The sequence below is a fragment of the Eurosta solidaginis genome, chromosome 1 (genome assembly GCF_040869045.1).
Source record: "Eurosta solidaginis isolate ZX-2024a chromosome 1, ASM4086904v1, whole genome shotgun sequence".
NCBI lineage: Eukaryota > Metazoa > Arthropoda > Insecta > Diptera > Tephritidae > Eurosta > Eurosta solidaginis.
The window spans coordinates 449,175-467,368 of NC_090319.1; the positions used below are offsets into that span (position 1 = coordinate 449,175).

Consider the following 18,194-nt stretch of genomic DNA (forward strand, 5'->3'; position numbering starts at 1 on the left):
GATTTATTCCATTGACTGCAAATAAATGAAATTATAACTATTTCAGTGGCCTTTAATATTTGAATTTTACATTTTTATATGAATTATACTACGCTGCTTCGTCAAACCTCTGCATTACTAAGATAAAAAAGGCGTGAGTACCAAGTACTCATAAAATTCGATGTGCAACCATACAGATGTACGTCTGGAAACTAATTTTTTAAGATACTGGAGCTCGCACAGGGGAAACAACAGAGGTAACTTTACCAGAAATAATTAGTTCCGTGCTTTTTGAGAAAAGCTTCGTCGGCTTCTTATTGATAACAATCCATATGGTTTTATATTCGACTTATTATTGATAGCGAATAATTATCGTTGACTCATCCATTTGTAATCCCTTGTTACTGCTGAGTCATCGGCTTCTTATTGGTTTCTTATTGGCTTGTAATAGAAGGGTTACATAATTTTTTTTTGGAGTTTTTTTTATTCCTTTTTTTATTTTTTTATTTTTTTATATTAAATTATTTTATTTTATTTTTTTTTAGTATTATTTACAGACAGAAACTTAATCGCTGTATGCACAGTATTTATACACTTTGTTTTTTTTACTTGTAACTTTTTTGTTGATTATATTACTTTCCAATGACACTTAACTCAAAACATATTTATTATACATATAATTTTGTTCACAATATTTTATTTTTTTAACGAGACATCGAGAACACGGCTTCTCGCGAGATTGTCGAACCTCGAAATACTCGTAATACTCGCGGGCTTCTCTACTTTCAATTCAGTTGCTGCATTGGCACTATTCTATATATTTCGGTGTTTTTTACTTGTGGTTTTGTGGACATTTTCGCTTGTGCTCCAGAATAAATCGTAAGCTCTATATAAAACAGCCAACGAATCGATTAAGTTGAATGTCGAGGAGCTCGCGAACCTTACGAGTAATTCGAGATTCGAGAATCTCGCGAGAAGGTGAGACTCGCGAGAAATCTCTTCTCGAACTTGTTCGTAAGCTCTACTTAGAACTGCCACATTGGATTTGAAAATTTTGAAAACCATGTGCGAGAAATAGATCACAATTTAGAATCATGATATGTGGCAAAATACATCAATAAAGAACAACTAGTTTGGTGGGGTAGTAAAGATCAATCATTTGTGAACCATTTTCAAATTGGGTCAGAAATAGCCAATTTGCGCAAATTTAGTAAAATTGTATAGCTTCATTTGGGAATCGACATTGTACAGCACATGTTATTGGCGAATTTATTTCAAAAATATCAACTTTTTTCCATACAAGGTTCATACGAATATTCTTGTGAGTTTTATGTATCAAGTTTTCGATTCATGTTTCCCACAGTATTGATATGTTTAATGTAGCTATATTATTTTACCAAATTTGCAATAACTTTGCCATTTTTTAACCGATTTGTGGATTTTTTGAACAAATGTGATATGGAATTGGTTAAGCTTTAATATTACATCCATCATCATTTTGGCTAAATACCTACTCTTATGGAGTTATTTTGTAACATATGAATCTATATTGTGCTCTATTTCTCGCAAAACTACACAAAAATTTCCTAAGATATTAGCCTGATAGAAAAACAATATATGGCGGAATGTTATGGTTTCAGGCTAATATCTTAGGAAAGGTTGACAGCTTCTCGAAATCTCAGGACCATTAGAAAATTTCTTATATTTTTCTTCACAATCTAATTCTGCGAGTGTTTTACATTTTCAATGATTAACAAAGGAAACGGCTGTCAAAAGCCAGAACTATGTTATAAAATAACTCCGTCCTCTTGGCAAATACTTGAAGCTAGTTATAATTTTTTTTTTACATTTGTATTAAGTCGCTTTCATGCTTGTCCCCTCATTTCCATACGAATTTTTGACCAACGGAAAAGTCTTTTTAGGTAACTTCCCGTTGAGCTAGACACTTGATACTTAGTTCAGATCTGAAAGACATTACAATGCAATTGAAAAAAAAAAAATGCGCTAGGTGGCACACGGATCGAGATATACAGGCAATTAATTTTAAAATGGAAATTTTGCTATCGACTTTTAACTAACTTCTCGGTGATCCAGAGACTTGAAACTTAGCACATAGTTTGCGAGTCGATGGCACTACAATTCGTGGAAAACAAAATGGCGCTAGGTGGCAGACGAACCGAGATAAACGAAAATCCCTGAAAATCCCTGAAAAAACGCAGGGAATCTTGCAATCGATTTTTGAGTAACTTCCCGGAGAGCTTGAGATATGAAACTTGAGCCGTAAGTCAGAACCCGGTGACAATGCAATATTTTATCAAAAAAATTCCGCTAGGTAGCGCATGGATAAAGATTTTAGGAAAATTAATTTTAATTTGGGAATCTTTCAATACATTTTTAACTAACTCCCGGTTAACTAGAGACTTGTAACTTAGCACATAGTTCGAGACCCGGTGACAATACAATTTATAGAAAACAAGTAAGGAAGGTTAAGTTCGGGTGTAACCGAACATTACATACTCAGTTGAGAGCTATGGTGACAACATAAGGGAAAATAACCATGTAGGAAAATGAACCGAGGGAAACCCTGGAATGTGTTTGTATGACATGCGTATCAAATGAAAGGCATTAAAGAGCATTTTATGAGGGAGTGGGACATAGTTCTATAGGTGGACGCCATTTAGGGATATAGTCATAAAGGTGGATCAGGGTTGACTCTAGAATGCGTTTGTACGATTCAAAAGAAAGGTGTTAATGAGTTTTTTAAAAGGGAGTAATCCTTAGTTCCATAGGTGGACGCCGTTTCGAGGTATCGCCATAAAGGTGGGCCAGGGGTGACTCTAGAATTCGTTTGTGCAATATGGGTATCAAACGAAAGGAGTTAATGAGTATTTTAAAAGGGAGTGGTGGACGCCTTTTCGAGGTATCGCAATAAAGGTGGACCAGGGGTGACTCTAGACTTTGCTTGTACGATATGGGTATCAAATGAAAGGTGTTAATGAGTATTTTTAAAAGGGAGTGGGCCTTCTTTCTATAGGTGTTCGCCTTTTCGAGATATCGCCATAAAGGTGGACCAGGGGTGACTTTAGAATATGTTTGTACGATATGGGTATCAAATGAAAGGTGTTAATGATTATTTTAAAAGGGCGTGGGGCTTAGTTCTATAGGTGGACGCCTTTTCGAGATATCGCCATAAAGGTGGACCAGGGGTGACTCTAGAATGAGTTTGTACGATATGGGTATTAAATTAAAGGTATTAATGAGAGTTTTAAAAGGGAGTGGTGGTAGTTGTATATGTGAAGGCGTTTTCCAGATATCGACAAAAAGGTGGACCAGGGTGACCCAGAACATCATCTGTTGGATACCGCTAATTTATTTATGTATGTAATACCTGCCAAGATTTTAAGGGTTTTTTATTTCGCCCTGCAGAACTTTTTCATTTTCTTCTACTTAATATGGTAGATGTCACAACCATTTTATAAAGTTTTTTCTAAAGGTATATTTCGCGTCAATAAAACAATCCAATTACCTTATCATGTTTCATCCCTTTTTTCGTATTTGGTATAAAATTATGGCATTTTTTTCATTTTTCGTAATTTTCGATATCGAAAAAGTGGGCGTGGTCATAGTCGGATTTCGTTCATTTTTCATACCAAGATAAAGTGAGTTCAAGTAAGCACGTGAACTAAGTTCATTAAAGATATGTCGATTTTTGCTCAAGTTATCGTGTTAACGACCATGAGGAAGGACAGACGGACGACTGTGTATAAAAACTGGGCGTGGCATCAACCGATTCCGCCCATTTTCACAGAAAGCAGTTAACGTCATAAAATCTATGCCCCTACCAAATTTCAAAAGGATTGGTTAATCTTTGTTCGACTTATGGCGTTAAAAGTATCCTAGACCAATTAAATGAAAAAGGGCGGAGCCACGCCCATTTTGAAAATTTTGTTGCACCACATCATTACTGGAGTTGAATGTTGACATAATTTACGTATATACTGTAAATATATAAAATTTTTTGTTAAAATTTTACTTTAAACAAATTTTTTTTTTAAAAGTGGGCGTGGTCCTTCTCCGATTTTGCTAATTTTTATTAAGCGTACATGTAGTAATAGGAGTAACGTTCCTGCCAAATTTCATCATGATATCTTCAACAACTGCCAAATTACATCTTGCAAAACTTTTAAATTACCTTCTTTTAAAAGTGGGCGGTGCCACGCCCATTGTCCATAATTTAACTAATTTTCTATTCTGCGTCATAAGTTCAACTCATCTACCAAGTTTCGTCGCTTTATCTGTCTTTTGTAATGAATTATCGCACTTTTTCGGTTTTTCGAAATTTTCGATATCGAAACAGTGGGCGTGGTTATAGTCCGATATCGTTCATTTTAAATAGCGATCTGAGACGAGTGCTCAGGAACCTACATACCAAATTTGATCAAGATACCTTAAAATTTACTCAAGTTATCATGTTAACGGACGGACGGACGGACATGGCTCAATCAAATTTTTTTTCGATCCTGATTATTTTGATATATGGAAGTCTATATCTATCTCGATTCCTTTATATATGTACAACCAACCGTTATCCAATCAAACTTAATATACTCTGTGAGCTCTGCTCAACTGAGTATAACAACATTCCACTGGGTGGCGTGCTAATTGAGATAACTACAAATCCCTGAAAAACGAGGGGAATCTTGCTATTGATTTTTGAGTAACTTGCCGGTGAGCTAGAGATTTGAACTTGGGCCGTGGGACAGAACCCGATGACAATGCAATATTTTATGACAAAAAATCCGCTAGGTGGCGCATGGATCGAGATATTAAGAAAATTTATTTTAATTTGGGAATATTTCAATCCATTTTTAACTAACTGCCCGGTTACCTAGAGACTTGTAACTTAGCGCATAGTTCGAGACCCGGTGACAATACAATTTATAGAAAACAACATTCCACTGGGTGGCGTGCTAATTGAGATAACTACAAATCCCTGAAAAACGAGGGGAATCTTGCTATCGATTTTTGAGTAACTTGCCGGTGAGCTAGAGACTTGAAACTTGGGCCGTGGGTCAGAACCCGGTGACAATGCAACATTTGATCAAAAAAAATTTGCTAGGTGGCACGCGGATCGAGATAGTAAGAACACAAATTTTTATTTGGGAATATTTCAATCCATTTTTAACTCACTTCGCGGTTACCTAGAGACTTGAAACTTGGCACTTAGTTAGATGCCTGGTGACAATACAACCTATAGAAAACAAAGTTTCGCTAGGTGGCGCGCTAGTCAAGATAACTGCAAATCCTTTAAAAACGGGGGGAATCTTGCGATCGATTTTCGAGTAACTTCCCGATGAGCTAGAGGAATTAAACTTGGGCCGCTAGGTGGCGTGCTAATTAAGATAACTACAAGTCCCTGAAAAACGAGGGGAATTTTGCGATCGACATTTGAGTAACTTGCCGTTGAGCTAGAGACTTGAAACTTGGGCCGTGGCACAGAACCCGGTGACAATGCAATAGTTTATGACAAAAATTCCGCTAGGTGGCGCATGGATCGAGATATTAGGAAAATTAATTTTAATTTGGGAATCTTTCAATCCATTTCAAACTAACTTCCCCATTACCTAGAGACTTGTAACTTAGCACATAGTTCGAGACCCGGTGACAATATAACTTATAGAAAACAAAGTTCCGCTAGGTGGCATGCTGATTGAGATAAGTACAAATCCCTGAAAAACGAGGGGAATCTTGCGATCGATTTTTGGTAACTTGCCGGTGAGCTAGAGACTTGAAACTTGGGCCATGGGTCAGAACCCGGTGACAACTCAACATTTGATCCTAAAAATTCCGCTAGGTGGCGCATGGATCGAGATATTAGGAAAATTAATTTTAATTAGGGAATTTTTCAATCCATTTTTAACTGACTTCCCGGTGACCTAGAGACTTGTAACTTAGCACATAGTTCGAGACCCGGTGATAATACAATTTACAAAAAACAAAATTCCGCTAGGTGGCGCGCTAAGTGAGATAACTACAAATCCTTGAAAAACGAGGGGAATCTTGCAATCGATTTTTGAGTAGCTTCCCGGTGAGCTGGAGATATGAAACTTGAGCCGTAGGTCAGAACCCGGTGACAATGCAATATTTTATCAAAAAAAAATTCACTAGGTGGGCATGGATCGAGATATTAGGAAAATTAATTTTAATTTGGGAATCTTTCAATCCATTTTTAACTAACTTCCCGGTTACCTAGAGACTTGTAACTTAGCACATAGTTCGAGACCCGGTGACAATACAACTTATAGAAAACAAAGTTCCGCTAGGTGGCATGCTAATTGTGATAACTACAAATCCCTGAAAAACGAGGGGAATCTTGCGATCGATTTTTGAGTAACTTGCCGGTGAGCTAGAGACTTGAAACTTGGGCCGTGGGACAGAACCCGGTTGCAATGCAATATTTTATGTCAAAAATTCCGCTAGGTCACGCATGGATCGAGATATTAGGAAAATTAATTTTAATTTGGGAATCTTTCAATTCATTTTTAATTAACTTCCCGGTTACCTAGAGGCTTGTAACTTGGCACTTAGTTAGATGCCTGGCGACAATACAACTTATAGAAAACAAAGTTCCGCTAGGTGGCGCGCTAGTCGAGACCCGGTGGCAATACAATTTATAGAAAACAACGTTCTGCTGAGTGGCGTGCTAATCGAGATAACTACAAATCCCTGAAAAACGAGGGGAATCTTGCTATCGATTTTTGAGTAACTTGCCGGTGAGCTAGAGACTTGAAACTTGGGCCGTGGGTCAGAACCCGGTGACAATGCAAAATTTGATCCAAAAAAATTCGCTAGGTGGCACGCGGATCGAGATAGTAAGAACACAAATTTTAATTTGGGAATATTTCAATCCATTTTTAACTCACTTCCCGGTTACCTAGAGACTTGAAACTTGGCACTTAGTTAGATGCCTGGCGACAATACAACCTATAGAAAACAAAGTTCCGCTAGGTGGCGCGCTAGTCAAGATAACTGCAAATCCTTTAAAAACGGGGGAATCTTGCGATCGATTTTCGAGTAACTTCCCGATGAGCTAGAGGAATGAAACTTGGGCCGTAAGTCAGAACCCGGTGAGAAAGCAATATTATATCAAAAAAATTCCGCTAGGTGGCGCATGGATTGATATATTGAGAAAACTAGTTTTAAATTGGGAATCGTGCAATCGGCTTTTTACTAACTTCTTGGATATCTAGAGAAATATAGTTCAAAACTCGGTGACAGTGCAATGCTTGATCAAAAAATTTGAACTACGTAACGCACAAGTCGAACTATTTAGAAGATTAGGCCTCCGGAGTGTTGCAGGCGTTGTAGAATTCCACCTCTTTGAAGGGCCAACTCAATGCATGTCCTTGCATACTTGCGTACGCGACTTTCACCACGATTCTTTTAGACTTTCAGGCGTATGCGAACTTCACCACGATTTTCAGCTGTGCAAAATTAAGTAGCTGACAAACGAGGTGGAATTCTCTTGTTATGATGCGAGGTGGAGTTCTGTTGTTTTCGCCAGTGTTGTCAGCGAAAATTTCACTAATTCTATTCAATCTTGCTATTTTGAACAAATAAATAAAGATAAGAATTTTACTTTGGAATTACTTAAATTACTAATCAAATTTGCAATTGGCTTTTTGTAGGCAATGCTAAAAAATTTAAAATAAAAAGATGATAAAAAAATTTTAAGGACTAAAAAAAAAATAAATGTAAGGCGCGATAACCTCCGAAGAGATCTAAGGCCGATTTTAAGGACTACCTTTATATAAATGGACCCAAAAATTGAAGGCAATTTTTCCTTTAATACAGACATAGTCTTGTTGAATTTTGACTAAAAAACTTTATCAATAGAGTCAATTCATATAAAAACGTCTAATTCAAAAAGCGGGCTAGTTTCGGATTTCGGTCAAACTTTGAGGGACACTTCGTCGGGGTCCTAAAGGAACAGATTGGCACACATTTAATTTTTATAACCACTGGTTTCGTACTGGTCGAATTTCAAAGTTTGAAAAACGTCATTTTTAGGGTTACCCTATTGTAGCTGTAAAAATGTTTCTATTAGAGATATCTTTACATTCGATATGGCGTTTTAAAGGTAAAAGATGGTAGTTTGTTTAAAAATAAATAATAAATCATATGGAGAGTATCTAGAATTAAAAACCTGTACTGAAAATACGTAATTGTTATCCTTTTTTTTGTCAATTTTAGCTGGCTCTGGCGTCTTCACTGTTTCAAGTTGCCACTAAAATTTTTTCAGAAATTAAGGGTACATATCCTAGAAGAAAATAACTCATCATTCGGCCAAAAAAACCCATTCCTTATAGGTAATTATTATCTCGAAATTTGTAAGTTTTCAAAAATCGTGTTTTTCAGGCTCTAAAACGAACGTGTTTCTCAACAATTAAAAATACGAATTTCTTATGGACTCCAGGTCTGACCTTTAGCTTTTAATACCTCAACATTTCGTTTTGTTATTTTCATACTAAGGGCCTCTGCTGATCGATTTTGTAAGGCATAATCTTACAATTTTTTTTTCAAACTATTTTATACGAACTATGTTTGAAAACTCATTTTATATAAAGTTCTATTAAATAAAGAGACACTAATTTTCGGTTCTGGTTATGTTGTGAATCAGTTTTGTCATTTGAAATAACAGGTTAATATTTCGATGGGTCTAATTTTTTAAGTCGACTTAAGATCTTTTGACATGTGACCACTTATTTATGTATGCACATTAGGATAATTGTCAAAAATAAGGACTAAAAAAGTGCTTGTATCAAGTAATTTCTCAACTTGTATGCTTTGTTTTAACTAAACACTGTCAAATTTAAAAAAAATTACGAACATAGCGGTTTTGAATAATTCGCGTATTTTTCGTTCATTTCTGTAGTTTTCGGAATCGTGTTTTCTGCTATATATAATATGGAGTGCTCAATCGGTTTATTGCTGCAAGTAAATTGCCATAAACTAAAATTTTCACGGTCGTCGGAATTAATTCAAGCACTTTGTTTTAATAATATCTGTACCTATCATCATAAAAAATATGTCGATAGCTATTTTTTTTTGTTTGGAAAACAATGCTGTGATCCATTGAATATCCATAAAACTCCTATTAAAAAGTCACTTAGAGAAACTACCATAACATTTTGTGAAAAAAAAAAAAAAATGAAAATTTGAATCTCATACCGGGACGAGCAATTTGCTCACGCTGCATTGAAAACTTAAGCAAAGCACATTTTCAAGACATTAATTGTGAAGTGTCATTTGAACTTCCATATGAGGCACTAAATTCGCTGAACAAAATATGTTCAATTCTCGAGGAATCACCGATTCCGCCAATTCAAAAATTAAGTATGCCCCAAAGAAAACGAAAACTCGATGAAAAAGTGTATCAAATATCAAGGAAGATACGAAACAAGTTACAATCATCTTTTGACGTTCGATGAAAAATATCAAATTTTAACTTTATTACCAAGGAAGTGGACAATTTCAAAAATAAAGACGGAATTTGGGTGTAGTAAATATCTCATCAAAAATGCTAATAAAATTAGAGAAAGGTGCGGGTATTAGGGAAACCTCCAAAAAAAGAGAGTGAGCATCAGTTGAAAAGTGAAACTGTGGAAAAAGTGAAACAATTTTATGAAGATGATGAAATAAGTAGATTAATGCCGGTACAAAGAGATTGTATAACTGTACGTGACGATAGTAATGTAAGGTCTAAGGAACAAAAACGTTTGATCCTATTAAATCTTAAAGAAATATATGAAAAATTTAAACAAATACATCCACTGCTAAAGATAGGTTTCTCGTCATTTGCTTCACTGCGTCCGAAGAACTGTGTATTAGCTGGGGAAAGTGGCACACATCCAGTGTGTGTTTGTTTGATCCATTAAAATATGAAGTTGATGTTGTTGGCGTGCAAGGCTAATAAAACATACAAAGAATTGCTTAAAAAAATAGTTTGTGATGAATAGCGTGAAGATTGTATATTATCTCGTTGAACAATATCTCCAGGCACTAATGTTATTGATTCTGACATATGCGACGAATGTGAACTTTCATCTGAAATACATTTTAAACAATTGGTAACTACTGATCGCTGCAATTTGGTAACTGTAGTAAAAACAATTGAGGAATTCAAGGAAGATATAAAGGAACAGTTAATAGCTTTAGAGGCTCATCATTTTATTTCAAATAAACAATCTGAGTACCTGGAGAATCTCAAGGAAAATTTGAAAGATAATACAGAGTGCATAACATTAGTTGACTTTTCTGAAAATTATTCGTTTATGGTACAAGATGAGGTACAATCGTTTCATTGGACAAAAAATCAACTCTTCACCCTTTTGTGATATATTTTAAAGAAGACGGCGTACTTAAGACACAAACTTTCTGTGTGATTAGTGATTATCTAAACCACCATACTGTATCTTTTTTTTAATTCCAAAAAATATTTTTGGACCATATTAAAATAAACTATACACAGTTTAAAAAAATGTATTACTTCGGTGACGGTTTTTAACTGATAGATTTAAAAACATTAACAGCATCAAAGACACGAGAAAATACCATAGCTTCGTTCCTGTATCTCAGCGGCAATTAAAATTACGAAAATATTCATCTTCAGATAATTTTGACATTGTCATTATATAAATTGCAAAATATAACCGTATTTTCGTAAAAAAAATTTATCAGTTTTGAGTTAAATTATTGAAGTGTTACGAAAAAAATTAGAGAGATTATGCCTCAAAAAATCCATCAGCAGGGGCCCTCAGTATGAAAATAACAAAACGAAATATTAAGGTATTAAAAGCTAAAGGTCAGGACTGGAGTCCATGAGAAATTCGTATTTTTATCTCTTGAGAAACACATTCGTTTTAGAGCCTGAAAAAATTTTTGAAAACTGACAAATTTCGAGATAATAATTTATCTATAAGGAGTGGGTTTTTTTGGCCGATGGATGAGTTATTTTCTTCTAGGATATGTACCCTTAAGTTCTGAAAATATTTGAGTGGCTACTTGAAACAGTGAAGACGCCAGAGCCAGATAAAATTGACAAAAAAAGGATAAAAATTACGTATTTTCAGTACCAGGCTTTTAATTCTAGATACTCGCCATATGATGATATTATTTATTTTCAAACAAACTACTATCTTTTACCTTTAAAACGCCATATCGAATGTAAGGATATCTCTAATAGAAACATTTTTACAGCTATAATAGGGTAAGCCTAAAAATTACGTTTTTCAAACTTTGAAATTCCACCAGTCCGAAACCAGTGGTGAAAAAATAAAATGTGTGTCAATTTGTTCCTTTATTACCGTAAAGAAGTGTCCCTCAAAGTTTGAGCGAAATCCGAGACTAGTCAGCAACGATTTTTGCTAATATTACACGTTTTCATATGGACTGACTCAATAGCTCTTGTAAAAGAATAGTTTTACATCCCAAAATTCTTACAAGAGCTTTTGTTAAAGTTTTTTAGTCAAAATTCAACCAGACTATGTCTGTATTAAAGGAAAAATTGCCTTCTATTTTTCGGTCCATTTATATAAAGGTAGTTCTTAAAATTTTTTTTATCATCGTTTTATTATTATGTATTATTAAGTTATTTTTTATTGTATACAGCACTTCCCTAGAGCTGCTAGAGCTTTGCTCTATGTGCCTTTGTAGTTTATTTCGTCTTTCTTATGAACAGCTCCTTGCTTTTGCTGTAAACTATTTGGGGCACATACTTAGTACCACTCGAAAAAATGAACTTTTTCGAGGTAACGAGTGAACAATTATGTATGAACAGTAATACATACATATCTATACTTTTTATATATGTACCTCATTTCAGATTTTCATTACTTTATGTCTTCACCATGATAATTAAGCGGAAATAGCGCGAAGCGTTTTATAATAACAAAGCATACATCAATCGAAATCGATTTGAAACGTAATCTACACATTGATTGTCACATTGTTTACATACTCAAAGAAGCTTCCATCGTGACTATATACATAAATAGCAATGCTTTTGGATATCTTAGAACGCAGTTATAGCAGTTACTTAGAAAGAAGGCATACGGGGCGCACCTCAACCACACTTACTTTACTATATATTTTGAAATAAAGGCAGATATCTAATAACAGCATCTTTAACATTCCCACAATAAAGCGGAGGGTTTCTTAGGATACCGCATTAGATTAACCATGAATACAATAGCCCTTCAAGGCTTATCAAAGGCACACACTCCGCAACATATTCAATACACCCAGCCAAGACTATCACCTGCTTTACGTACAAAAAATAGATGTAGGTGGCAGAACAAAATTGTACCAGAAACAAAAATATCAGATTTAAAGTGGATAGCGCCAATAAGAAAATGGAGGACAAATTATAAATTGGGGTTCAATTCGATGGTGATGATGACATTTTTGTTTGCTGCTATAATGGCCGCTATAATATCGCAAAACGGAGGTGAGTCTGACCAAAAACTTTTCATTCGTATGGGGCCTCTCACGTCAAGTGTTTCCACTAGAAAAACTTGTCATCTCCAAAAATCCACCACATTTTTTTTTTCTCGGACGTTGTGGCAGCGCACTGCCCTCAAGTGGCCCGATGAAACCAGGCTAATAATGTTTTTGTTGTTTTTTCTTCATACATACTTTTTTTTTTTTTTGTATCCTAATTCTTATTTATGTGTTATTTATAATTTTTTTGTTACCGAGTCTTTGAGATGCAGTGGCTTCTTAAGCGCCGAGATCAAAAACCGCTCAGCTACAGAGAAACTCATCAGCTGAGAAATATAGATTCACAAAATACAATAGCTTAAAAGTATAAATATAATTTTTTAATTATTAAGAGAAGATATAACCGTCTTTTTTATGGCAAAGAGCGAGTCCGAAACATCAATTATTCTCGAGTGAGAGTTATAATCTTCACACAAACATAGAAAAGGTTCGTGTAGTTGGAAATTGCTTCTGCATTGTTTAAGAATAATAGGTTTATAATGCCTTGAAACTCGGCATGGAATATTCAAGTTTACTTCGTTCAAAATAAATGGGCTTGAAATCGATCCATTTAAAAGTCTAGCCATAAATAGTACACCTAGCATTTCTCTACGACTTGCAAGGGTAGGAAGATTTATTGGTTTTAATCGATTAGTGTAAGGAGGAAGATTATAAGGAGAGTCCCATTGAAGATTTCTCAAGGTGAAAAGTAAAAACTATTTTTGAATTGATTCTAGTCTATCCACATGAACTTGATAACGCGGATTCCAAATTATCGATCCATATTCTAATATCGGCTCCACCAATGATGTAAAAAGGGTTTCTGTAACGTAAGGATCACTAAACTCTTTTGCCCATCTTTTCACAAATGCTAAAACTCCTCTCGCTTTATTGACAGTGGCATTAATATGAGGGTTGAAACTAAGTTTGCAATTCATTGTAACTCCCAAGTCGACAAAAACATCGACGCTTTCCAGAGTTTGGCAATTAATTGTATATGAAGCTGGCTGTATGTTCCCACGTGAAAAACACATGGATTTACATTTTGCTATGTTGAGAGGCACAAAATTCGCATTACAACAAGTAACTAAACGATTTAAATCCGCCTGGAGTACAGAACGTTCTTCAACCAACGCGTATGACTTAAAAAGTCGGCATACATTAAAATTTTAGAATATTTTATAGTTGCGGAAACATCGTTTATAAGGACAAAAACAGAATAGGACCGAGATGGCTGCCCTGAGGCACACCGGAAGGAACATCGATGACATTCGAATAAATGTTTTTAAAAATGACTCTTTGAGTTCTACCTCAAAGATAGGAGGAGATCCAGCGAGTTAGGCCAGGTTGAAAACCAAGCAATTCGAGTTTATAAACAAGTAATGAGTGGCGCACTTTGTCGAATGCTTTGCTGAAATCAGTGTATATAACGTCGGTATGATGATTGTTTCTAAACCCATTAAAGACGTGAGTTGTAAATTCAAGTAAATTGGCTGTGGTTGATTTGGCTCTACAAAAGCCATGCTGAGAGCTATCTATCAATGTAGAAATTGAAAATGTAAGGTGATTAGTAACGATTGCTTCGAAAAGCTTAGGGATAGCGGAGAGCTTTGCTATTCCACGATAGTTTTCAATATACGACTTGCTTCCTTTTTTATGGAGTGGGATAAGAAAAGATTCCTTCCTAGCCGTCGGGAAAATGCCATTTTTTGAAGAGAGGCTAAACAGATCAGTAAGGGGCTGGCAAATTTATTCCGCACATTTTTTAAGAAAACATGGTGGGATCAAATCGGGACCATATTTTAAGGATTCTTTTAGGGTCTTTAGATGTAGTAGAACATCTTCAGGCAACAAATTGTGGGGCATATATTAAGTTATTAGAATGGAGCTCATACGGATAATTTGTAGGTGATGAATCAACCACAGCAGAGTAATTAGAGTGAAAGAATTGAGTGAAGAAGTTTGCACTCTCTTGATCGTCGCTGGAAATGCTATTTCTAAACTTCAAGGCAGAAGGAAACCCGTTAGTTCTGCGTTTAGAATTTACGAAATTATAAAAAGACTTCGGGTTGCAAATAATGTTTCTTTTAGTTTTACATATGTAAGCTTTATAACACTTTTTATTAAGTTCAAAATACTTATGACGAAACATAGCGTACTGTGCATAATCAGAATGTAAACCGGTTCTCTTATATAAATTGAATAAACGTGATTTCTTATTTTTTAAAGCTTTTAAATCTTTAGTCAACCAGGCTTGCACTGGTTCAATGTACGAGCATGTGCGTTTGGGCACATGTTTTTCAAATAAAGTATAAATGGTTTTATTAAAATGTAAAACGATTTCCTCTACATACTCTTTATATAGAGGCCATGTTATCTCAGAAAGCTCTTTATTTAAATTGTTGAAATTAGTTTTGGAAAAATCAAAGCATCTGGTAGAGACACGTGTTTTGTTAGTGCAGCCGACTTCGTTGCTTATGATTTCGTAAGTTATTTCAAGAGAAGGATGGTAAACGTCTTCTGGCAAAACAAGAGGTTCACACCGATTTATAGAGAATTTAGATATGTCGTCAGCAAATGCTAAGTCTAAGAATTTTCCATACTTATTCGGAAATAAGTTGATCTGATTAAGGCAAAGATCAGTAATTCCATCCAAAAAGTCATTGTTATGCATCTTGGATGATACTGGGCAATGTTGTGATCAACGGTATCCCAAGATATATGTGGCAGGTTAAAGTCGCCTAAAACAATCATTGAGTCTGTGGGCTTTATCTTCGAATTGACTGATTGTAACAGTGAAATATGGTGCATATACACTGATAGATCAGAAGACGGTGGAATATAGCAAACGGCTAAGTAAATATGACCCAGGCCTAATAAGATTCGGATGCATTTAAACTCGATGGAATCAACTTTGGCTAAACTACCATCTTCAGATGGAATTGAAGAATGTACAGCTAGCAAGACACCACCTCCGGTCCTATTTAAGCGATCATTTCTATAGGTCTGATACTCACCGCAAAAAATTTCGGAATTTAAAACATCGGGTTTCAGGCATGTTTCGGTAAAAGCAATTATATTATAGTTACAGTGAATGGTTTTCAAATATAAGTCAGTTAATTTAGTATTTAATCCTCTAACGTGTTGATAGTAAATGCTTAAGCAAGATGTTAAATTAAATTTTTGGATCGGAACTTCGAGGAGGAATTTTTGCTACATTTGGGTAATCTCAATAGTCTTATGCACAAATTCGCGAACAAAAGCCCCTGGCGGCCAAAATGCGCTGTCCAAAAGTTTATCAAAATCTTTTGAGTATACATCAATTCTAAATGAAGAAATCTTTCTTTCGTAATTAAATTTAAATGTTCTTAAATTTAATTAATTTAATTTTCGAAGTGACATAAGACTTCATATCCTCAACGGAATTGTCTTTGTCAAAGCGAGATACAAAAATCGATTTTTTGAGCGGGACTACAACCAGCTTCTTAGCCGGTGCTTCTGAATAAGAAGTCACAGATTGAGAAGTTACTGTTTCAGAGTTACAGTTTGATACTCTAAGGTTTTTTCCGCGGCCTTAGAAGTGGATGGAACCACAGCTTGCGGATTAGAGGAAGCCAAGTCTATGAGCTCCACTTGCGGAAGATTAATGTTCTGAGCAGCATTAAGATTCAAAGCGTTAGGTGAGTCTTCAGAGTGTTTTTGTTTATTATCGCGGTTGTCTTTATTTCTATTTAAACAATGCGCTAACTCATCCAAACACTTGAAAGATTTGAACAAGCTATCGTATTGATTGAACTATTCCGTGATTATGGAAAACTCTTTAGCAATTTCAGAGGACGCATTTCGTGTTTGTCTAAACAGTTTAAATAGGTAAACCTCAGTTGATCTGCATCTAATGCATGACCAACGTACTCCCTTCTCTCCATCATTGACAGTGTCAACAACTCAAGCCGCCAGTCCCGCGCACTTTCCATGGGCGAGCGCATCGCAAAGCCAGCAAGAGACAAAACGTTCGGATTCGCTTTTTACCTGACAGTTTTTGAAAATGCAAGTCATTTTTCAGTCAGTCAGTATTCTTATACTAGTCTATTTTCATTATCTTTCAAAGAAAAATGACTTGCATTTTTAAAAACTGTCAGGTAAAAAGCGAATCCGAACGTTTTGTCTCTTGCTGGCTTTGCGATGCGCTCGCCCATGGAAAGTGCGCGGGACTGACGGATAGAGTTGTTGACACTGTCAATTCTTATATAGAAATGGTAAAGATATGTGTGTAAATTACAAAGAAAAAACAGTTGAAATAGCACTGAGAATGAGAAAGGTTATATATAAAGCAACTCTGAAAGTTTGGGAGCTTAGCGGTAGCTAGCAGTTTTAGAGTCACTGTCACTTGACACTTAAAAAGCTACGCAAACAGCTGCGAAGACAGTAAATAGCGAGAAAAACAAAAAGTGTGCGCACAAAAACAATTGCAAGGTGAAAACAAAGTTATCGAAAATAAAGATGTTGCAGGGACGAAAAATCGTGTGAAGCAAGCTTCACAAAACTTCTAGTAGGTCACATTCACCACTTACCAGAGCACAGCAGAATTGGTTAACTACCACTGTCTGTATTTGGTATTCAATAATTATTTATACACTTTTTATTCAGCTAATGTGTCGGGAATTTACATTTTTACACTCTAAAACTACAATCAGTGTATTTTGTGCGCTTAAATTATGTTAAAAATTGTATTAAAGTTTTTGGTGTGGTGAAAGTGACCTACTAGAATTTTGTTACGCTCCGCTGCTTTCCACCGAAGTTTGCGCCTGTAACATCTTTATTTTCGATAATCTTTGATGAAAAGGTGCCAATCAACATTACAACAAAAACACAAATGCACAATGACTCCGCAAACACAAAATGAAAAGTAAGGAATTGATTAAAAACTTTAAAAATTCACGAAATCTTAACTTTTCAAAGCAAACGAATTGTATTAAAATGAACTCTAGGTTTTCGCTCTTATTTTTGTCACAAACTAGTATTACAATTTAGATATTATAATTTAAAACTCGCAAAATAAACACAGCAAAATAAATTGCAACTTCACAGCTATAATGACGTTTGCGTCAATTTGAAAATGATGTCGTTGTAGGATATATTGCCTGTCCACAATGAGGGAAATATTAACGTATTGCGATGATATAGGATGTCTAAATTTTTTTCCAGTTTCGAACCTCAAAAAAATATAAAAAATTACGTTGCCCCACGTCCCCAAGTGACCTGTACTTGTTTTGTAGGGGAACAAACACTATATGTGACCCGGTCTATGAAAAGGTGGCTTATGACTCAAAAAAGAAATTGCGAGAAACAGCTGTTAACAGCTGTTTTTTTTTAGTCATAAGCCACCTTTTGAAAGACCGGGTCACATATAACATTTAAGCATTTTTTAGTAGCCGCCGTGGTGTGATGGTAGCGTGTTCCGCCTACCACACCGAAGATCCTAGTTTCACGCCCCGGGCAAACCAACATCAAAATTTCAGAAACAAGGTTTTTCAATAAGAAGAAAATTTTTTAAGCGGGTTCGCCCCTCGGTAGTGTTTGGCAACGCCTCCGAGTGTATTTCTACCATGAAAAGCTTTCAGTGAAAACTCATCTGCCTTGCAGATGCCATTCGGAGTCGTCATAAAACAGGTAGT

General features: G+C 35.5%; 1 protein-coding gene across 6 annotated transcripts in view; it reads left to right on the forward strand.

Moving 5' to 3' along the window:
* Positions 1-18,194, forward strand: part of dpr9 (defective proboscis extension response 9) — a 463,521-nt gene that overhangs the window by 30,177 nt on the left and 415,150 nt on the right. For 4 of the 6 annotated variants that reach the window (XR_010951419.1, XM_067777141.1, XM_067777139.1 and 1 more), the window contains exon 2: positions 11,864-12,487. The exons of 1 other annotated variant lie outside the window; for it this stretch is intronic. Coding sequence is in view for 3 of the 5 variants with exons in the window: in XM_067777141.1 (XP_067633242.1) it covers positions 12,220-12,487 (268 nt within the window). In the remaining 2 variants the exon portion in view is untranslated. Of the gene's footprint in view, positions 1-129; positions 237-11,863; positions 12,488-18,194 lie in introns of those variants that run through there. One more of the 6 variants, XR_010951420.1, reaches the window with a different exon arrangement.